The 23,502-nt window shown below is 47.6% G+C and overlaps 1 protein-coding gene across 1 annotated transcript in view; it reads left to right on the top strand.

Annotated features, from left to right (window-relative positions):
- FBN3 (fibrillin 3) overlaps positions 1-23,502 on the top strand; it is a 260,268-nt gene that overhangs the window by 92,588 nt on the left and 144,178 nt on the right. Inside the window, exons 7-8 of the mRNA XM_014599850.3 lie at positions 9,649-9,846; positions 18,886-19,011. Of these exons, the coding sequence (XP_014455336.1) occupies positions 9,649-9,846; positions 18,886-19,011 (324 nt within the window). The remainder of the gene's footprint in view (positions 1-9,648; positions 9,847-18,885; positions 19,012-23,502) is intronic.

The raw sequence follows: 23,502 nt of genomic DNA, 5'->3' as shown, positions 1-23,502 counted from the left end.
GCTCCTACGTCTTGTGTATCAGTGTCCCAGTGCTTAGAAATGGTGGTGGTACTTGAACTAAAGCTCACCAAATGAGGTTCAGTTCGAGTGCCACCGCCACCCTTGTTAAGTACAGGGACACTAATACATGAGATGCAGTGGTGCTTTAATTAGAGTGACTCTCGGGACCTCTCTAACTAAAGCGCCACCCTCTCCACCCTCGACACACATGTAAAAGTTCCTTTAGGTCGGGTTGTTTAATTTTAGATTTTATTAAAATGAAACCCTGAAATGGCATTTTACGTCAAAATGAAAAACCTTGTTTTTCTTCAAAAGATTGGTCTGAAAAAATGTGTCTTTTGACATGTTCCTTAAATAAATCAATTTTTTTTTCTTTGGAACATATCCCCATCAAGAAAAAAAAGTTAGTTTAAATGAAACAATATATTCCAGCAGGGAAACATCCGACACAAAAAATTTCAACCACTTACATTTAGGGAAGCCAAGGTGCAATAAGATAATGATCCCTAGTCACATGGTACCTATGTTTTAACTGCTCTTGAACAGTGTTGAGAGGCTAAATCGTTCCAAGAGCCATAAGCTTTGGTAGATGACAGCCTACTTCATCAGATGCTATCTGACAAACAGTGCTGTGAAGTAGCATGAAATCTCTGATTATTTTTGACAAGCTCAGGATGTCTCCGATGTGAATCTCATCAATTTTTGGCAAAAAGGTGCCTGCTGGGCTCTGCTACCACCAGCAATAATTGAGGCAGACTAAGGAAGGGGGGTTACCAAATAAATAGTTTAGTCAGAGATTGTGGGACATATCCAAAGACAGATAGGAATGGATATCAGAAGCCCTTTGCTCCTCATTGCTCTCTCAGCCAATACACCAGTTCTTATTGTACTAGCCATTGTATCGGGCATGTGTTTCTAGCCAAATTCCAATCATAGTCTTTGAAGAAGGAAGCACCCAGATCAATATTGTGTTGTTTCTCCATACATTTAACATGAATACAGATTGGAGAAAGACTTAAAAACATGTAAGTAGAGACTTTCAAATTCAAACAAAGCAGTGAGGCATCCTCTGGCAGCCTCTAGTACAGCACAAGGCTTGTGCCTAAAGGGTTAATTGTGGGCATCAGACACATGATCGTGGGCTGGATCCAATCTGAGGAACCACTCCATCTGGCAACTGGGCCACTGGCACAATTCTCACAAGTTATGGCGGAGGCTTTGAGTCACATAGGAGATTCTTTGAGTCTAGAAAAAGGTGGAGAGCCTCTGCTGGGCAAAGGGCAGGCAGTTCAAGCCCTCTTTAGCCCAGAAAGTCTAAATCTTTAGTCTTCTGCTTCTTGGCCAAGTACCCTAACAGCTCACACCTTTATAGGCTAAAACATGGGAGGGCCCTTCCCAAACAAGGCAATCAAATGAGTAGCTTGATGTGCATGTTTAGTCAACGCACACTTGTATGACTACAAGACAGACAGATGGCCAAGTATGCACCTAAATAACTGTTATTTAGGTACACAATAGGCGTATCTACATATACATTTGATCTGAGATCAGTTTATTTGCAAGTAAACTACGTGTGAGTAAATCCTCCCAGGCAGGTGTCTACGTATGCAGGGACTAGGAAACAGATTTGCTTCTCTTAGGACCAAGCTTCCTGCAGCACTGCAATGGGCCCCTGCCACCACCCTTGGCTGGCATCGGAGCAATCAATTAGGAAAGCAGATGAAAGACAGATAAGTCTTTAGAAAGTATGTAATTTGTAAATTCAAGTAGAGTTCATAGAGTACTTGACCACGTTACACCTCTCCTGTTACCACGTTACACTTTTCCTGTGTCCTCGTGACAAAAATCTCCATGAAGCTAGCTAAATTGCATCTGTGTATCCATGTTATCAGCTGATTTTATCATTTTAGGTTTTTTTCTTTGTGGTAAATTAAAACACCTCCAACACACCCACCTCCATGTTCCCCGCAATAGTCCCGCTATCCCCCACCCACCCAGGATGTGCTGTCTGCTGCCTATCAAAGCAAGCCGGCTGGCCAAGCCAGCCTCAGCCTCTTTCTACCCAGACCCTAAACTTTTTTCTCCTGCTCCTGCCTGGAGTTTGGGGGGAGGGGCACCCCCATGTTCCCCTATTTTCCTGCTCCTCTTCCACCCCTCTTTGCATTTTCCTCAGTTCCAGCAAGTACACAGAAGGCCATATTGTATTCAAAAAAATTTAAAAACCTAAGTTAACTTAAATATTAACAAATACAGACTTTAATCAGATAATGTAACTGATACAAAGAAAGAAAGAAAGATTTTCCTCTTCCTCCGTCATCATGCTCCGACAATCTTATAAAAAGTTGTCTTGTATAATGGGTTCATAACAGGGTCTCAGGGAGCTGTCTGTGTGGGATGCAGGATGGAGGGGAGGGGGCGCGTTGGGTGGGTGGCAGGGGTGACGGGCTTGTGGTGGTAGGCAACGTGAGAAGACAAGCAGATCTACAACTGGTTTGGGGACATGACTGCAAACTGCAATAGGATTCACATGCAAATAGACTAATTGATTAAAAAATAACCTGGTAACCACCACCCCCTTCCACTGCAATGCAGCCTCTCGATTCTGGCCACTGTGCATGTGGCAATTGGTGGGGGAGGCGGGGAAATGAACTGCGCCTGGGCAGTTTTTTTTTCTTCACCTCAGTGGGGGCGTTAGGTCATGCTAGCCATTTGTGTTGATTGCCGGGCGGGGACTTGGAGTAGCCTGATTGCAGCCCCCCCCAACACCACTTTGGGAGCAGCTGTCCTGGGCAAGGGGATCCCCGGTAACTAAGGAATATTGATGATCCTCGATAACAACCACTGCAAAAATTCCTTACAGTTTGACACGATACAAATGAGAGAAGACACAGAATTCTTCCTGTTTTACATACAAATTGATGTAGTACTGTTTCAATTGAGGCTTTAGATAAACCATGAGTTACATTTTTACATTTACATTTTTGCATTACATTTTTATAAGTCCAAGCATTGACAGTTATGTTTTTTACATACATGGGAGAAGCAGCAGGGGGAAGAGGCTAGCAGGGGGGAAGGGCCTGTCCAGGGAGGGGCAGGCATGTAGGTTAGCACCAACCAGGGGTGCTAAGAGAGCCCTCCAGCCATGGAGGAAGCAGCAGTTGGTATTCAAGTGCTAAAGCTGGCTGTAAAAAGTTTTTATTTGTGAAGAAAATAATATTATATTACAACGCTGTTATATATATATTAGGGCTGTGAGAAGCTTCAGTCCCTGATGCAATTCAGTGGAGATTCAACCCGATTCAGTGGTTGAATCTCCGAATCAAATCAGAACCAAATCAGAGGACCCTTTAATCTCTCCAAATCAAATCGGAATCCTCCGAATCAGTTTGGAGAGATTCGGAAAGATTCGGCAATTTGGACACAGACACAACTTTAAATGTTTTTTCTACATACCTCTAGTTAGCAGGGGCTCATGAGTATTGTGATGCTGGGGAGCATGGAGTGTCCCACAGAAACACTGGGGGTCCCCAGCGTGTTTGGCAGCAGACCCGGAAGTGGACCAGAAGCACTTCTGGTCTACTTCTGGGTTCGCTGGGGAGCACGCTGGGGGGCGCCCAGGGCCTTCCCTGGCTCAGTGATTGGTGCCTCCTGGGTCTGGGAGGGGACCCAGGGTCCCTCTATGGCTGATCTCTGAGCCAGAGGGATGCAAGGGGGCCCCCCAGCACACTCCCCGGCAGACCTGAAAGTGGACCGGAAGTGCTTCCATTCCACTTCCAAGTTTGCTGCCAAGCACATGGAGGCCCCCCCCGCACTCCTGTGGGATGCTGCATGCACCCCACCATTGCAACGATCACAAGCTGCACCTGCTACTTCAAGGTATGTAGAAAAAACTTTTAAAGCTATGTCTATGTCCAAATCGCTGAATCTCTGAATCAGCATTGAAGCTTCAGATTCGGATTCGGCCAAACCGAATTAGGGACAGTGATCCAAATCAATTAATCGAATCACTATCCCTGATTCGGGCCAAATCCAAATCAAATAGGGGCTGCTTCGCACACCCCTACTATATATCACAAAGTTGTTATATTATATTATATCACAAAAATCCACAGAGGAGGGTTTTTTGCTCCAGAGCCCTGACCAGGAGGTAAGATACAGGGAGAGAGCTTGCTAACTGCTCCCAAGAATGCTAATACACTATGATCAGGAGAAGTTGAGTCAAAAGAAGCTGCCCAGCTTGAACTCCTACATCAACGGGACTGGCTGTGTGTGTGTGGGTAGGTGTATGGGTGCTTGGTTGTACTGGAAAGCCTACCATGGAGTGGGGAAGCTGGGATGCCCTTGGTAGTGAAAAACTGGTTGAAAAACTTTATTTTTGTGAAACAAATAACATTATATCACAAAGTTTACTTTCAACCCCCCCCTCCCCGGCCCTCATTTTGTTTTTTTGACATGCTGGCACTCCGGCACCTTCCAAGGTAGTCATTGTGGGGGTTTTTGGCACTCTGGCCAAAAAAAGCCTTGCCTACCCCTGATCTAAGTAGTGAAGCAAAGGCAGGAGGGAGGGAGTTGTTGGAAAAACTGCATTGTAGCAGTAGTTAGAGGAGAGGGCACACAGGCCAACACCAACCAGGAGTGGTAAGAGGGAGCCCGCTGCCATGGGGAAAGCACCTGGGGGAACAGGCTAGATATTTCAGTTCAGCACTGTTGCTATTGTAAAAAGAGAGAGAGAGAGAGAGAGTGTGAACAAGCTGGGATGCTGTAGGTCTACAAGTGGCGAAGCATAGGCAAGAGGGAGGAAGGGAGGTAGCACATGTAGCCCACAAGTTGACCTTCCTGGTGGAATAGAGCCAAGTCAGGCATGGGCCTAGAGTGACAATCTGGGCAGAGGACCTTTTTAAAACAATGATAATAGCATGTATGTATGTGTGTGTGTGTGTAAGTGTATGGGTTAGAATAAATAAATACCTGGTAGTCAAGTAGTTAGGAGGCTTGGAGGGACTGTGCAAGTTGTGTTTCAAGTTGTTAGAAAAACTGCACTGTTGCAGCAGTGAGAGGAGCGGACACATGGGCCAGCACCAACCAGGAGTGCTGAGAGGGAGCCCCCAGCCATGGGGAAAGCATCTGGGGGAACAGGCTAGAATGGGAGCTCTTAAACATGCTGCATTATAGCAAGAGTAAGGCATTAGGACTGTGCAAAGGTTTGGGTGGTGATTCGATTTAGAGGAGATTCAGCCTGATTTGGTGGCTGAACCTCTGAATCCAAATCGAATCAGGGGACCAATTTAAAGGTCCAAATCTTTGGAAAAGATTTGGAGAGCTTTGATGATTTGGGCAGTCCCCAGTGGCTGCAACATGGAGGTGCAGCTGACTCCAAGCTGGTAAGTACTAGGGGTGGAGGAGGGGACCATGGAGGGACCCCTGCTAGCCCCCCCAACTGCCCCCACTCCCCCAGCCCCCCCAAACCCCCTTGCTCCCCCAGCATGCCCCAGCAGGCTGCCCTGCCCGCCCCAGCCCCCAGCATTTTAAAGAAAAGTCCCAGTGCTCACCGGGTGCTGCCAGGCAAGGGATGATCCCTGCTGCCCCCCACTGCCCCATGCTGCATTGGAGGCTCTGCCACAAGCCCCCTGACCCTCTCCTAACTCCCCCCATGGGTGCCCCGCCTGGGCCAGCTCTGGCCCTTCAAGAAAAAAAGAAAAACCAAGAAAAGCCCGGGACTCACCAGTTCCTTCCTGGCCTCAGGGCTTCAGGGGCTCATGCAGAGCCCCCCACATGGTGCAGAGCAGTGGGGATCACCCCCACTGGCAGGAACAGTGAGTCTGTGGGGGGTTTCAGGTTTTTTTGTTCCTAAAGGGCTGGAGCTGGCCCGGGTGGGGCACCCATGGGAGGTGCAGAGCCCCCCATGCAGTGCGGGGCAGAGGGGACCACCCACTGCCCAGCAGCACCTGGTGAGCTGGGGCTTTTTTTTCCAAAGAGCCAGAAGCTGGGGCAGGCAGGGCAGCCATTGCCGGGCTGGGAAAGTGAGCGAAGGATGGGCCTGGCCTGGCTGATTCAGAGATTCAGATAAATTGAATCAGGACAGTGATTTGAATCACCGAATCGAATGTGGTGTCGATGCCTAGACAGTCAGATGGGTCACAAACTGGCTGGAGGCCCATACCCAGAGAGTGGTGGTAGACGGGTCTTTTTCAACCTGAAGGGCTGTGGGTAGTGGGGTCCCCAGGGCTCGGTCCTTGGGCCCGCACTGTTCAACATCTTCATCGGCAACTTGGACGAGGGGGTGAGAAGCACCTTGTTCAAATTCACGGATGACACTAAGATGTGGGCAGAAGTGGGCACGCTGGAGGAGAGGGACAGGCTGCAACTAGATCTGGACAGGTTACAGGGGTAGGCAGATGAGAACAGGATGGTTTTCAATACTGACAAGTGCAGCCTAGGGAAGAAGAACCAGCAGCGCACCTACAGGCTGGGGAACTCCCTTCTCGTCAGCACAGAGGCAGAAAAGGATCTTGGAGTCATTATTGATTCCAAAATGAACATGGGCCGACAGTGTGGGGACGCAGTCAGGAAGGCTAACCGCACCTTGTCATTCATCCACAGATGCATCATGAGCAGGCCCAAAGAGGTGATCCTCCCCCTCTATGCGACACTGGTCAGGCCACAGTTGGAGTGCTGTGTCCAGTTCTGGGCGCCGCACTTCAGGAGGGACGTGGACCACATCAAGAAGGTCCAAAGGAGGGCTACTTGCATGATCCAGGGACAGCAGGGCAGGCCCTACGAGGAGAGGCTATGGGACCTGAACCTGTTCAGCCTCCACAGGAGAAGGCTGAGAGGGGATCTGGTGGCCATCTATAAACTGGCCAAGGGGGACCAGCAGGCTATGGGAGAGTCCCTGTTCCCCCAAGCACTCCCGGGAGTAACTAGGAATAACAGCCATAAGCTGACTTAGAATAGATTCAGGCTAGATATCAGGAGGCGCTACTTCACTGTCAGGGCGGCTAGGATCTGGAACGAACTTCCAAGGGAAGTGGTGCTGGTTCCTACCCTGGGGGTCTTCAAAAGGAGGTAGATAATCACCTAGAAGGGGTTGTTTGACTCCAGCATTCTTTCCATGGTAGGGGGTCAGACTTGATCTGCTCAGGTCCCTTCCGACCCTACCAACTATGAAACTATGAATCACTGTCCCCTGAATCGACCGAATCCGAATCCAAAGTGAATACTAGCTGCTTCGCACAGGCCTAGGAGGCATGCAGGCCAGCACCAACCAAGGGTGCTGCTGGGAGGCAGCCACCAGCCATGGGGAAAGCATAATTACTTGGGATAATTACCTGGGCTACACGAAAAGACAAAGAAAAAGGAACATAACATACATGATCCTTGAAATGGGCTAATGAAGCATATTTCAGTAAGTAGTAGTTTGGAATAGCTTGACCATTTGTAAGTTTTTAGCATTTTTAAATCTTTCACACTGCACTGCAGACCAGGGCACGTAGAATCAGCAGGAGGAGCAGGAGGAAGGAGGGAAGGCTGAAAGCAGAGCAAAAAAATGGAAAAAAAAATTCCTTGATAAATACTGGCATATTCATATATGAAATGGAAATATTAATTTTTAAATTTTGAAGGGATTATTTAAAATGCAAGCTTAGTTGCTCATGTATTCACATAATACAAGGACTTGTCTACAGCGAGGCAGATAGAGGCTAATGGTGAATTCCCATAGGCTTTTTTTGGAGTCTAAAAGGATATTGAGAGTATCAAACAGGCACCAGGCAGTGACATTGCCATCTTTTTTTCTGGAGACAGAAGTGGCGTCACGCAACTTTCCCAGGCTTGTGTTCTTCTCTTCTGCCTGTTGTGCCCAAAGGTAGTGACATAATATAAAGCATAACATTCGGGAACTAGAAACAGGAGGGTGGGAGAAGTTAAGAGCATAAGAATTTGGATTGTAAAACCACCATGCAGTCATTCCAGGCCTGAAATGGGGGTAGCCCTCCTGTACACGAGTGTGGGGGCAGAGGGAGGTGGAGAAAGGCAGCTTGAACCACAGGCCAGATCCAACCTCTGGAGCTTCTGTCTTTGGCCCCTGGGCTATGAGCAGGCAACCAGACACTGGGGAGGCAAGGCCAGGGGGAGTGGCCTGCCGCAGAATCTGGGGCCTTTGTGCCCCAATGGATATAGTGATCAGTGACAGGAGGGCAAGAGACGGTTGATAGAGCTCCAGCTACCCTCTGATAGGTTTAACCCATCGCCACCAAAGTGGCCCTAACTCATTGGCAGCCAGCCCCCTCCACCACCACATGCCCTACGCTAGGGCCAAGGCCACAGTATGGAACATGCAGCAGTGGTGACAGCTCTGGCTCTGGCATGGGGCACATGACAGAAGCTGGGCTTACTGTACCATAGCTCATTGTTACCGTGCAGTAGTGTTGCTGGGCACAAACTGTGCAGTAACAATACTGTGCAGTAGTAACAAGCACAGTAACATCAGGCAAAAACCATGCAGCGATGGTGCTCCTCAGTAATACCGGTTACTGCACAGTCGTTTAGTACTAGCTTATGCAAGTACTAAATGACTGCTGCTCATTTAGACATGGCCACTATTCCCAATCTCTAGCTGTGCATGGGGATACAAAATTGTACAAGTTTGCTTCTGGTGTCTGCAATGCCCAGAACCATTTTGCATCATCTCACATGTACCATTTTCAGCGTTGGTTTCTAGGTATTTTATTGGCTGCTTGCATGACTAGCACACCTTCCACCCCAATGCAAACATGCAGCAAAGCAGCCTTGATCCCTCCCCTTTATTTCTTAATGTAGGAAATGATTTTCTTTATGTGATTCCTAGAGACCTGTTATATAGTCACTGATTCATTACTCTGCACTGGAGAGGGAAGTGCCATAGAAGCTTTGGGTTTCCTGGACTTGCAAAAGAAAGATTCTCCCAGTACTCTGTCCCTGTAGTCATGCCCTCATAAGGTTTATATTCAATGGGCTTCCCAACAATGAAGGAATAAATGGATTTCTGATCCATTCATCATTAGTAATATCCTGGCACCTACCTTTTGGGCTAGCTCGGTCCCTGGAGCTCCTCCAGCAGAAGTGAACTTGCACTATCACAGTGTTCCCTTCAATAGATTTTTCTGTCGTGTGCGGTCCTTTGCCAAGGCTAGTGTTGACAGGAGCTGGCAGAGTTCTTGGGATGAAGGAAGCCCATGGTCTGAACAGGGAGGATGAGAGGAGCTGGCTTGGAGCCCCTCTAGGCAACAGCACATAATGGAAACAAAGCCACATTACCAGAGTCATCAGCCTTCACCTCCTGTTCTATCCTGAATTTTCCTCCTTCCTAAAATAGCAGGGGTTTTTCTACCAGAATAAAACTTGTAGTTCCTAGCACACCTGTGCTGGGGACCCACAATGGCCTCTCTCAAAAGGTTTGGAATACAGGATTCCTGCATATTAGCCAGAGGAGTCTAGCTTTGTGCCTTGATCTAACCCAGTGGATTTCAACATGTGGTCCATGGACCCCTGGGGGTCCACAGACTATGACTAAGGGGTCCACACCTCCATTTGAAATTTTTTAGGGGTCTGCAAGTGAAAAAAGCTTGAAAATCATTGTTCTAACCTTTTGCTGCTTTGATTTATCCTCAGACTATCGCACTGGTCCCTGCTTCAGCCAAGTGAATAACCAGATGTGCCAGGGCCAGCTCAGTGGCATTGTCTGCACCAAAACTATGTGCTGCGCCACCATCGGAAGGGCCTGGGGTCATCCATGTGAAATGTGCCCTGCCCAGCCTCACCCCTGCCGGCGGGGCTTCATCCCCAACATACGCACTGGGGCTTGCCAAGGTAAGTGCCATGGAAATGCACTTGTGAAACCTCCCACGTGCCCAGAGTGTTAGGATTCCAGTGGCCTTGTGATATTACTCAGTGTTGCAATAGCAGTTATATGCATGGACAATATCAATGATAAAGCCTGTGCAACTGGATACTGTGTGATGCTCCTGTTCTTATCACCTTGTCTCCTCTGCTCCACCTACAGTGCCCCTGTTAGTGCTATTTTGGTTGTCTTCTCCCATGCTCATGTCTATGCATTATTCCATTCCATATACTTCACCGGCATAGATTGCCTACCCTTGGCTCCAAGCCACCTCCTGGTCTTTCCCAGGTTTTCATGTGAGGCCTCCAGAAGCAACCTCCATTCCCTTCCTGTGACACTGCATCTCCTCCACTGCTTTTATATAATCAGCATCCATGGGGCTTCCATTTTTTTTTTGTTCTGCATTTCTTTTTGTCCTGGAGCATCAAGGTATTTATTAAAAAATACTCAGTACAGAAGAGACTGAGCTCCTGCCCCCTCTGGAACTCCAAGTCAGGCTACACATTAGCAGTGATAGTCTACTATTTCTTAGTCATCTTAAAGTGCCCAAATTTGGTAATATACATGGATGTCTAAGTGCCAATATATGCTACTTATGGACAGGTTGGCATTTTGTTGTTAGATGTATAAGTCCTGTGTGTGTGAATAACTGTGTAGGCACCCAAATGGGGCATATGCACTACCAGCAGAAAGTGTGAAGAAGAGAGCATTCTCCCATCCTTTCTCCCAAATACCTAAAAAACCAGGACAGTTATCTGGGAAATTGGATGTTTGGGATCCTCTTCACCCAAAGAAAGAGAGACCAAGGTTCAGGCTAACTTCTCAACATAGCACCCCAGCTACCACACCATTAGTCAGTTGTTATCCAGGTCCTTCTCCAGCATCCTTGGGCAGTCACACGAGGGCGGTATTTGGGAGATATGTGGAGCCAGGAGGAAGGAAACCAGCCAGTAGGAAGGAAGGGAACAAACCAGTATGTGGCTCAGTTAGGTGCTTGCAGGCCTGCAAGAGAGGGGATCCTAGATTCTAGCTGGTGCCCTTGCTCCGAGTGAGGCAGAGACTTCCCTCCAACCAATCTCCTATGGGCAGAAACTCTGAATCTTTCTGGATCTCTCCAAATCGATTCGGAGGGTTCTGATTTGATTCAGAGAGATAAAAGAGCCCTCTGATTAGATTTGGACTTGGAGATTCAGCCATTGAATCAATCCGAATCTCCACTGAATTGACTCAGGGACCAAAGCTTCACACAGTCCTAGTAGGCACCTAACTAGCCAGTGGTGATGCCCAGCTCTAAAGCAGTGTGTGTTGATTCAGTTTTAGATGCAAGCAGGTGGAAAGCTAGCCTGTCTCTAACTTCTGAAAGTTTTCATGAACTGTCCTTCCCATTACACAAGCTCATAAAAGAAAGCACCATATTTCTTCAATTTCATCTTTGCTTTATTGTGCAAGTTTCATGTGTTCAGCTTCATCTTTGCTTTATTGCTTACTGTGTTAGTAAAAGATCAGCTTCAATGAAAAGTTATGGGCTTGATGAAACAGTCACTGGGTGATGACCTTTGAACCTTTGGTCTGTTTTCCTGTCCTAGAAGAGCATTGCACAAGCGATCCAGATACAGGTTTAAATTATATTAATTTCTTATCTGATGCATTAAGCAAAATTCCTGTGCAAGAATTGCCCAGACTCCTGTGGTCCAAAAGAAACAGGTGTTATCAGGTAGCAGTAACACTAATTTCTCTGCACTTGTTGTTTCTCCCATTTTGGTATGGTCTTCACACACTGTTGTTTTATCGAAAGAACTGGCTCTTTTGGGAGAGAACTTTAACTCTTGCCTGCTTAGTGGAGTGTAAGGGCCCATGCAGGAACTATCATATCACGGAAGTAAATGCATGGCTGAGAAGATGGTGTTGATGTGAGGGCTTTGGATTCTTTGACAGTAGGTGGGCATTGTGGGCAGGAGAGCTGCTATCAAGAGATGGGATCCATCTTACCTGAACTGTAAAGAGCATCTTTGGCCAACCTAGTAAAGAGGGCTTTTAACTAGATTCCACAGGGGATAGTGGGAAAAACCCTCTAGCAACGGAATAAACAATCCAAAAGGGAATAAACCAGAAGAAGCAGCTCAATTCTGGGAAAGGTCCACAGGGGCACAGGACAGGAATAAGTGATGAAAAAGGGAAACAAGTAGGTCAGAATGTAAATATGTCCAATGTGTCTATACAAATGGAAGAAATACAAGGAAAAAACAAGATGAGCTGGAAGGCTCAGCCTGGATCTGATTAGTATCACAGAGACTTGGTGGGACAGCTCTTATGACTGCAAGGTCAACACTGAGGGCTACACTCTTTTGGAAAGATAGGGCTGAGAGAAAAGGTGCTGATACTATTTTGTATGTCAAAAATACATACTCATGTTCCCTGCTTCAGAAGGAAGGCAGCTGGTCAGAATATATTTGGGTGAAGCTACAGGGTGAAAGATACAGCACTGATATAATGATAGGGATTTATTATAGACCATCAGGTCAGGTAGAAGAAGTGGATTAAGCAGGCTTCAAGAGTGTGACAACATTATCCAAAGTTTTCTGAATGACTTCAATTTTCCAGACATCTGGAAAAATAATACATCCAAACATAAAATGGCAAATTCCTAGCTTGTGTGGGGACAGTATTCTGTTGCAGAAGGTTGAGGATACATTTAGGGGATCACCTATCTTGGTTCTTATCCTGACCAACAAGGAAGAACAAGGGGAAGATATGAAGGAGATGTGCAACTTGAGAGCAAGTGATCACAATATGAAAGAATTCATGATTGCAAGAGGGGAAAAGTGTGCGATCTGCAGAACAAACAACCCCACTGGATTTCAAAAAGGTGGATTTCAACCAAGTCAGGGAGATGTGACGTCAGTGTGACAAAATCATCAGCAAAGCTAACCACACTTTATCATGTATCAGCAGATGTGTGACAAATTTCATAGACATTAGGGCTGGAAGGGACCTTGGAAGATCATCGAGTCCAGCCCCCTGCCCCAGGGGGCAGGAAGTCAGCTGGGGTCATAGGATCCCAGCAAGATAAGCATCCAAATTTCTCTTGAAGGTGTTCAATGTTGAACCACCTCCGGCGGCAGGCTATTCCAAACCTTGGGGGCTCAGACAGTGAAGAAATACTTCCTTATGGCCAGACTGAAATGGTTTTGCAGTAGTTTATAACCATTCGACCTCATCATCCCTGGGGGTGCTCTGGTGAACAAACGTTCCCCCAGATACTGGTGGTCACCCCAGTAAACTTATAGGTGGCCATCAGATCACTCCTGAGCCTGCACTTTTCCAGGCTAAAGAGCCCCAGGGCTCTCAGCCTGTCGTCGTAAGGTCTGTTTTCCTGACCTCTGATCATGCATGTGGCTCTTCTCTTGACTCTCTCAAGTGTCTCCACATCCTTTTTGAATTGTGGGGCACAAAACTGGACTCAGTACTCCAGCTGCGGCCTCACCAAGGCTGAGTACAATGGGAGAATGACGTCCTGGGATTTGCTTGAGAAGCATCTATGAATGCAAGCCAGTGTTTTGGTCGCTTTACTAGCTGCAGCATCGCATTGCAGGCTCATGTTCATCTTGTGGTCAATGATGACCCCCAAGTCTCTTTCTTCTATAGTGCTAGCCAGCATAGCACTGCCAAGCCTATAAGGATGCTGCAGGTTTTTCCTCCCGGGGTGGAGAACCTTGCATTTTTCAGCGTCAAACACCATCAGGTTCTCGTCCAGCCATTTTCTGAGCCTGTCCAGGTCAGCCTGGATCGCCCTCCTGTCTTCAGGTGTGGATGCTTTGCCCCAAAGTTTGCCTCCATCCTTGGTAAAGTCTTTGAGTCAGTCTCACCTCCATCCTTGGTAAAGTCTTTGAAAAAATTATCAAGGCTCACATTTGTGAGAGCCCGGCAGGGCAAATTATGCTGAGGGGAAACCAGCATGGGTTTGTGGCAGGCAGATCGTGCCTGACCAACCTAGTCTCTTTCTATGACCAGGTTACGAAACGCCTGGACACAGGAGGAGGGGTGGATGTCGTATACTTAGACTTCAGGAAGGCCTTCGATACGGTATCCCACCCCATACTGGTGAACAAGTTAAGAGGCTGTGATGTGGATGACTGCACAGTCCGGTGGGTGGCAAATTGGCTAGAGGGTCGCACCCAAAGAGTCGTGGTAGATGGGTCGGTCTCGACCTGGAAGGGTGTGGGCAGTGGGGTCCCGCAGGGTTCGGTCCTTGGACCGATACTCTTTAATGTCTTCATCAGTGACTTGGACGAGGGAGTCAAATGTACTCTGTCCAAGTTTGCAGATGACACAAAGCTATGGGGAGAAGTGGACACGCCGGAGGGCAGGGAACAGCTGCAGGCAGACCTGGATAGGTTGGACAAGTGGGCAGAAAACAACAGGATGCAGTTCAACAAGGAGAAATGCAAAGTGCTGCACCTAGGGAGGAAAAATGTCCAGCACACCTACAGCCTAGGGAATGACCTGCTGGGTGGCACAGAGGTGGAAAGGGATCTTGGAGTCCTAGTGGACTCCAAGATGAACATGAGCCGGCAGTGTGACGAAGCCATCAGAAAAGCCAATGGCACTTTATCGTGCATCAGCAGATGCATGACGAATAGGTCCAGGGAGGTGATACTTCCCCTCTATCGGGTGTTGGTCAGACCGCAGTTGGAGTACTGCGTGCAATTCTGGGCACCACACTTCAAGAAGGATGCGGATAACCTGGAGAGGGTCCAGAGAAGGGCAACTCGTATGGTCAAGGGCCTGCAGACCAAGCCCTACGAGGAGAGACTAGAGAAACTGGATCTTTTCAGCCTCCGCAAGAGAAGGTTGAGAGGCGACCTTGTGGCTGCCTATAAGTTCATCACGGGGGCACAGAAGGGAATTGGTGAGGATTTATTCACCAAGGCGCCCCCGGGGGTTACAAGAAACAATGGCCACAAGCTAGCAGAGAGCAGATTTAGACTGGACATTAGGAAGAACTTCTTCACAGTTCGAGTGGCCAAGGTCTGGAACGGGCTCCCAAGGGAGGTGGTGCTCTCCCCTACCCTGGGGGTCTTCAAGAGGAGGTTAGACGAGTATCTAGCTGGGGTCATCTAGACCCAGCACTCTTTCCTGCTTATGCAGGGGGTCGGACTTGATGATCTATTGAGGTCCCTTCCAACCCTAGCATCTATGAATTTATGAAAGTTTGGTGTCATTGGAGAACTTGGCCAGTCCGCCTATGACTCCAATGTCCACATCATTAATGAAGATGTTGAACAATATGGGTCCAAGGACAGAGCCTTGGGGGACCCCACTGGTCACAGGGCACCATGATGATTGACTTCTGTCAACCACCACCCTCTGGGTCCAACCACGGAGCCAGTTTCCCAGCCAGCGGATCATGGTGGACCCAAGGCCACAATTGGCCAGTTTTGCCAAGAGGTGATCATGCAATACCAGATCGAAGGCTTTTTAAAGTCAAGATATATGACATCAATCTCTTCTCCCTTGTCCAGGTGATAGGTCACCTGCTCGTAAAAGGAAATGAGACTGGTCAAGCAAGACCTACCCGCAACAAACCCGTGCTGGCTATCCCTCAGGATGTTGGCGTTGGCCAGTCCATTAAGGATGGCCTCTTTAATAAACTTTTCTAAGACCTTCCCCAGGATAGAGGTAAGGCTGATGGGCCTGTAGTTTGCCAGATCCACTTTCCTCCCTTTCTTGAAGATAGGCACCACATTGGCCTTCTTCCAGTCTTCGGGCATTACACCAGAGCACCAGGAGCTCTCAAAGATCCATGCCAGGGGCTGAGCTATGATGCTAGCCAGCTCCTTGAGTACCCTGGTGTGTAGATTGTCAGGGCCAGCTGACTTGAAGGTATCCAGCCTCTCAAGGTGTTCCTTCACGAGGTCAGCATTGATGGAGGGCAGGGAATCTCCCTCACTCGGACCTCCCTGTCCCAGAGTGGGCATGGGTGTCCCATGGGACTGATGAAAGACTGATGCAAAGTACCCATTTAATAGGTTGGCTTTTTCCTGAGCGTCAGTTGTCAGTTGTCCCTTCTGGTTCAGCAGGAGTCCAACATTGTCCTTGCTTTTCCTCCAGCTCTCCACATATCTGAAAAAGAACTTTTTATTGTCCTTGATACTCGAAGCTAGTTGGAGTTCAGTTGCAGCCTTGGCTTTCCTGGTTTGCTCCCTGCAGGACCGGACCAGTGTAGGATAGTCCTCCTTGGAGGTGAATCCCATCCTCCATCCTTTGTAGGCCTTTCTTTTTAGCCTCAGGGGGTCTGCTAGATCCCTGGAGAGAGGGATAGACCCAACGAGGTGATACTTCTCTGTGCAGCATTGGTCAGACCACAGTTGAAATACTGCATCCAGTTTTGGGCGCCGTACTTCAAGAAGGATGTTGATAGACTCGAGAGGGTCCAAAGGAGGGCCACTTGTATGGTTAGGGGCTTACAGGACAAGCCCTGTGAGGACAGACTGAGGGACCTGGACCTCTTCAGCCTCTGCAAGAGAAGGCTGAGAGGTGATCTTGTGGCCACCTACAAATTCGTTAGGGGGATGCAGCAAGGGATCGGAGATGATTTGTTCACCAGGGTACCTCTTGGGGTAACAAGGAACAATGGTTACAAACTGACAGATTTAGGCTAGACATCAGGAAGAACTTCTTCATAGTAAGGGTGGCCAAAATTTGGAATGGGCTTTCAAGGGAGGTGGTGCTCTCCCCTACCCTGGGGGTCTTTAAGAGACAGCTGGATAGGCATCTGGATCGGCTCATCTGACTCTTTCCTACCTAGGCAGGGGGTCGGACTCAATGATCTGTTGAGGTCCCTTCTGACCCTAGCATCTATGAATCTATGTGAAGGATGGCAACATGGGATGTCAGATTGGTGGATAAAAGTGCCCCAGAGATCTGGAAGCTCCTAAAGGGCACGGTACTGGAAGCCCAACAAGAATCTGTTTCAACATGATGGAAGCAAAAAGAAGAATGGCAAGAGACCAAATGTGGCTGCTCAGGGAGCTTCTAGGATGCCTCAAATGCAAAAGGAAAAGGGTGCAGGCAATGGAAAAATGGGCTGATCACCAAGAAAGTGTACTAGGAAATAGCAAGAACTTGCAGGGACAAAAGCAGGGGGGCATAGGTGAAGAAAAACACTTGATCTTCAAGGGTCAAGGAAGTGAAGGACAACAAAAAGAGAGTGTTGTTATCTCTCTCTCTCTCTCTCTCTCTATATATATATATATAAATGTGTTGGCCAGAAATAGAAGACCAAGGAAGCCGTAGGCCGACTTTTAAATAGCCAGTAGGGCTGTGTGAAGCTTCCATCCCTGATCTCATTTGGCAGAGATTTGGCCTGTTTTGGTGGTTGAATCTCCTAATTGAATCAGAGGACCCTTTAATCTCTCTGAATCGATTCAGAGAGTTTCAGAAAAATTCAGAGATTTGGACATACAGACAGCTTTAACTGTTTTTTCTACATACCTCTAGGTAGCAGGGGCTCATGAGTTCTACGATGCTGGAGTGCATGGAGTGTCCCACAGAAGCACGGAGGGCTCCCCAGCGCGCTCAGCGGCAGATTCGGAAGTGGACCAGAAGCACTTCCAGTCCACTTCTGGGTCCACCAGAGAGCGTGCTGGCCACCCCCCCCCCCCCCGTGTCCCCCTAGCTTGGCAACTGGTGCCTCCTGGGTCTGGGGGGCACCCAGGGTCGCCCTGCAGCTGATTGCCAAGCAGGTGGGGTGCGGGGCGGGGGGCCCTGCGCACTCCCCAGCAGACCCAGAAGTGGATTGGAAGTATTTCCAGCCTGCTTGCGGGTTCACCGCCGAACACGTGGAGGGCCCCCCTGCATTCCTGTGGGACACTCCATGCGCCCCAGCGTTGCAGTGATCACAAGCCGTGCTGACACCTCGAGGTATGGGCTTTGCTGGTTGCCAAATGGAACTAGGAAAGATTTTTTCCCCACTTCTCCTGTTGCTATATATGTCAGAAGGTTCTTCTGTTTTTTTACTTTCCTTAGAAGCAATGGGTGTTGGCTACAGCCATGGCTGGGGATTTTGACTGGGGCATGCCAACTCTTCTGCTGGGACTAAAACCCAGAGGTTCCTGGCTAGGGGGCCCCGCCTGTCTGCTGAGGGTCAAACTGATCACCACATTTGGGGTCAGGAAGGAATTTTGTGCCACGTTCAGATTGGTATGCCCTGTTGGGGGTTTTGCCTTCCTCTATAGTGGGGGCCATGGCCCTCTTCCTTGGATCACTTGAGCAAGTTTTAACAACCCTTTCAGAAGCAGGAGACCGACCACTGTTGTCTGCCTACTTCATTTGTGGCAAGTTAGGGTGCTGCGCCTTGTGGTTGTGTGACCATGTTGACTGTGTAGTTTTAGTAACAGCTTACACAAGGATGTGAATGGGTTTGGATAGGGATAATTCTACCTTTGGATGAGAGTTAGAGGTCCCTTCCAGTCCTACTTTTCTACGATTCCATGATGCACACAGGGAACCAAGATTACAGCTCAATTCTCAGGTCTGCTCATGAGTGCTGTGCAGAAATGCAGAAAGGAGGTCAGATAAAGACTCACCTGCAGCATGAGGGTCTGATGGCTAATGTAACCTGGGGATTCAGAATGTACAATTTCATGATCCTGAGCCCTTCTTATTGGAAGATGCAGTTTGTGTCTTGTGCTATAAGCCCTTAGCCCTTGTGGCACTAGTGTCACAACTAGGAGGGTTAAATGCAGATGGGAAAAGATGTTGACTTTAGAAAACAGAATAACTGTACCCTATGTCAGACTTATACCCTGTTGTTCAGTTTTACAGGTAAGCAGTATCCTTACGTCCATTTGTTGACTGCCTTTCTACCCCAACTGCCTGAATGCCTCTTCTCTCAGGGCAGGGCTCCTGTTCTCTAATGGTATTTCACCCTCTTCAGTCAGACCTAAGCAAACTTCTTTCCTATTTTGTGGCTCTGCTTGCTGACATCCTTGCTCTTCTCTCTGCAGATGTGGATGAATGTCAGGCTATCCCCGGCCTGTGTCAAGGTGGTAACTGCATCAACACTGTGGGTTCATATGAGTGCAAATGTCCTGCAGGACACAAGCAAAGTGAGACCAGTCACAAGTGTGAAGGTAAGACTGCATGAATCTCTGAGGCCCTTGGCAAAATGCAGAGAAGTCTTCCAAGTTACACCAAAGCACTCTTATACTTTTCTGAGAAAATAAAAATGTTTTCTCTAAACAGATTTTCTCAGCTTTCCCCTTCTACCCCCCCCCACCCCGACCATGCAAGTGGCCTCTACAGCTGGTGATGCAGAGCTGAGAAATGGCTGACCCTTTTCCCACCTTCTGGCATAGCAGTATATTGGAGTATATTGAAGGGCACACTACAATGGGATTATGATTTGCTACTGTGCTACCCTGGGCCATGGTAGAGCAATAAAAAAGAGCATCCCTCAGCACTCTTGGGGTGCTAAACAAGGGGGAATAAAAGATGGATTATATCCACCTTTCTACATCCTCCTCTATTTCTGTCAAAGCAAAGGAACAGAAAAAAACTTCAGCAGTTGAAGCATATCTACAGTGTGGGTACTGTTGTACAGTAGCAAAGGTAGAGAAAATACTGTGGCAGTCAGTGCTCTGCAGATGATTGGATTCCTGTGATTCTTAGCAGAAGAGACCATGCCATGGCACACCATGGGTCCCTAGCCCTAGCTCACTGGGTGTCTAGCCCTGGCAGGGCTGTTTCCTCAAAGCCTCAACTCACTGGGCCCATGATCCTGGCAGGGCTCTAGCTGAGCTTATTAATTTTGGTATATTAGTGACTACACTTGACTTTAGTGTGGGGTGCAGTAAGGAAGGTGGGAATCTGCCCCTGGAATATCTTCCTAGGGTGAGTCCACACATGCAGGGGCTTGAGCTTGCAGCAGCAGAAAAGTAGCACCACAAATATGTGCCGCTACTTTTTGCTACTGCACATGCTCCTGCGTGTACGGTTTGGTGTGGACAAAATGCCCCACTTCAGGGAAACTACTGTTTCCTTACTCCTCCTGGCTCCCCGCATGGTGGAGGAGTCAGAGTGGAACCAGAGGAAGGAAGATTTCTGGCCAGCAGCCAAAGTATCTTCTAGGAGGACTGAGCCTCCATGTCTGCCTGTGCATGCTCCTGTGGCATGCACTGTACTGCTTTTTTGTGGGTTTGGGGTTTTTTTTGCTACCAGGATTTCCCAGTAGCAAATTTTGCCCTCATCCTGCACATTTGCAGCACAGGGAACATTTTAACGTGCCAAGAATGCGGTTAAATGAAGGTGCCATAAAGAGGTTTGGGGTACCACAAACCACACGTGCCCACATGTCTGGATCCCGCTGTAGGATCAGAATGGAAGGGCTAAATCATACTTCCTTTCAGGTGTCTCAATTGCACATTCAAAGCCATGTAAATGTGGTTTTTGGCACCTATGCACAGTTTACAATTCAGCTCTGTTATGAGCAAGCCTGTGAATATCCACAAAGTGTGCTCAGTGGGGCTGTGCTCCAGCTGGGAAGCTGCAGCAAAATTGAGATCACTCAGGCACACAAGTCTGAGTAAGTCCCCAAATTTTTTTGGGGGGGAAACATTTTACTAATGGCAGGCTGCCCCCTGCAATCTAGTTGCTGGGTGCTAATTCCCTGCTGCCATCCAAGCCATCCCTGCTCTTTGCGGAGGGCTATTCTCCCACCCACAAATGCAGCCTCTGCTGAAAAATGTTCTGCCCCAAAACAGGGCAAGCCACAGTTTGGAGCAACAATTTCAGTGTCTGTGGTGAGCAGTCCTCCACACAAAGCAGGAGCAGGTGGGCAGCAGCAGGGGATCAGTGCACTGTTAGTAAAATGTAATCCAGATCAGACCTTCATGGGCCAGATCTAATCTCTTTGCAGGCCAGATCTGGTCTGTGGGCCATAAGTTGCTGACTCCTCGTCTAGAGGCATAGTTAGCGCATAGAATTTGGGACAACTCTGAGCAGCAATAAAAGCAACCTATTTTGTTTTAAATGTAACAGTTCACCAACTCCTACAGGCAAGATATTTTATAGAAGTCACTTTGTGTTTGGAGTCCTCTCTATGGCAGCTGTAACTTCTGAGATCGGCCTTATATTAGAGCTCAGGAGGAGCAGGGGGAGGTGTTCAAAGGACAGCTTAATAATATGCCGTCCTCAGCATTAACCATCTCTGTCATTGGTTTCAAGCAGTATTCCCAGCAGCTAGAGCTCTGCAAAGAGCACTGCTGTTTCTTAAGCATGGTACTTACAAAAGTTGTGAGCTTTATTTTACTTCTTAAAGGCATTTACAGGAGCTCTATCTGTATCTACACAGTGTGCATGTTGGCAGCCTGATCTGGTTTACTGATGTTCATCTAAGCATCACCTTTGTTACTGAAATGTTACTGCATTTATTTTCCAGTAGCATGCAGCCTTCTATGGAAAGAGGGTGCTCTCCCAAACCACTTTTACAGCAGTTCCAGAAAGTCAGCTGCTTGCCTCACTAGTAAGGCTGCACCTCACAGCTGGAGGAATAAACATTCATTGCATTTTAAAAACATCTGGCAAATGAAAACAGCATTAAAGTTTTCCTGCCTTCATTATTAAAGAGCTTTCCTACATATCTTAATGGAAACCTGCTGGCTTCCGCTCTGCCTGGGCTCACCACTTTAACAATGAAATATGATAATTCTGCTGATGCAACTGCAGTCCTATCAATCTTTGCTTTAGTTTTACATCCTTACCAAGGCCATGTTATAACCAGAATGAGGGATGATCAGTGTGCTGGAATACAGAAGTTTAACCTAGATTTTGCTTCCAGGTGGCAGAACTTCACTACAATTATGAAATTCCTGGAAGCTATTGTTTACAGGGCAAGGGGAGGTGGGAAGCTCTGGACTCTTGGTGAAATAACTGTTTCAGCAGTTCAAGCTTGAAGATGTGAACCGATAAAACAACTATATCAAGTTAAAAGGTGGAAGGGAACTTATGTGTGTCAAACTGATCTCCTCTAACAGTTTAAACTAGGTTCAATGGGGGTTAGTGACAAAAGTACAGGGGTGAGGAAAGTGCCAGGGGATATGGATAAAAACCAAATAAGAGGAGATGAAATGGGGAACCTTAACAATGTCTTTAGAAAAAAATTAGGGCAAGCAGCTAGTTACCTAACATGTTTATACACTGATGTGAGAAGCATGGGGAATACACAGGAAGAATTGGAACTCTTCATACAATTGCAGAAGTATGATTGATTTGGGATAATTGAGACCTGGAGGGATAGGTTTCATGACTACAGTACTGCCATAGATTGGGCATAAGTTTTTCAGGAAGGACAGACAGGAGGTGGTGTTGTTCTATATATGAGAGACATACACTTGTTCCGAGTTGCAGTAGAAGGGTAGGCCTCTTGAAAGCCCATGTGTCAAGATAAGAGGGGAGAACAGCAAGGGTGATGTCATGGTGGGTGTCTGGTAAAGACCATCAAGCCAGAAAGGAAGAGGTGCATGAAGGTTTTTTCAAACAACTAATAGAAACATGTAGGGCCTGGTGTTGCAGGAGGACTTCAGATCCTGTGCCATCTGTTGGGAGGATAACACAGCAGCGTACAGGCAGATTCTAGGAGGAATGCCTTCTCAATTGCAATCATTTCCTTCAGGGGCAAAAATTCCCAGTTTAGCCTTTGTCAACCAAAAAAGACAGCAAGAACACAAATTACCACGGATTATTTGATATATGGTAAATCCCCAATTCTGTTTGAGCTCCGTATGTTGTTTCTTCTGTCCATACTGTGAGGATTATGGCATTGTGAGTTCAAACCAAATGTACATTGTGTAGCTACCTGTCTACCACCTGTCTTTGCTCAGAGAGAAGGTCATAGGGGTAGCACTGACACTTCAGAAGCAGGGTGTTGTGAGTGTTTCCTTATCATCCAGAAGTCTAGTTATTTAATACAGAGGGTGACTGGCAACACTGTGGTAACCTTCTCCGTGATGAGGCACCCTGTACTGACGTTAATGCTAATTTAAGGCAGGCAAGTCATACACCAGCCCAGAGGACAGAGCTCATCTAAGGAGACACCTTTGTATCAGGAGATGTTATCTTTGCCACATTGTAGTGCTGGATGTTACAAAACTTGAACAAACTCAGTGTGGTCTCCGCGTAGGATAGGTTCCATCAGCAGAGCGGAGAACCCTGGGACTTCTTTTGGTTGTACAGCAACCTTTTTACTCTAGGCTTTGGTTGTGGGCTTATAGTTGTTGCTAGTAACTTTTCTCATGCAGCTTGAATTCCCAATGTGGGTAACCCCAGTGGAACTAGGACTGGAACAATGTAGAAACTAGACTTTGCCTTAGAAAACAATAAACCTATGTCTCATGGTTAGCCTCATCCACCCTGATTGCAGACCAGGCAAAGCCACATTCAGAATCAGTTTGGATGGAATCTTCTTTATTTTGAGATTAAAGACAATCAGTTTGCTGAATCTGCAACCCAGATGCAGGAGCCATGCACTGGCACTAGCTTTCTGGAATGCTTAGGAAAGCCGCATGCGCAGCCATAAGCAACTCTCGTTCTGGGTCAGCCAAAAAAACAGATGAGATGCCTTTTCA

This window comes from Alligator mississippiensis, chromosome 16 (assembly GCF_030867095.1).
Source record: "Alligator mississippiensis isolate rAllMis1 chromosome 16, rAllMis1, whole genome shotgun sequence".
NCBI classification, from domain to species: Eukaryota; Metazoa; Chordata; order Crocodylia; family Alligatoridae; genus Alligator; species Alligator mississippiensis.
The sequence above is the reverse complement of the archived record's forward strand: the minus strand, read 5'-3'. Positions and strand labels throughout refer to the sequence as shown.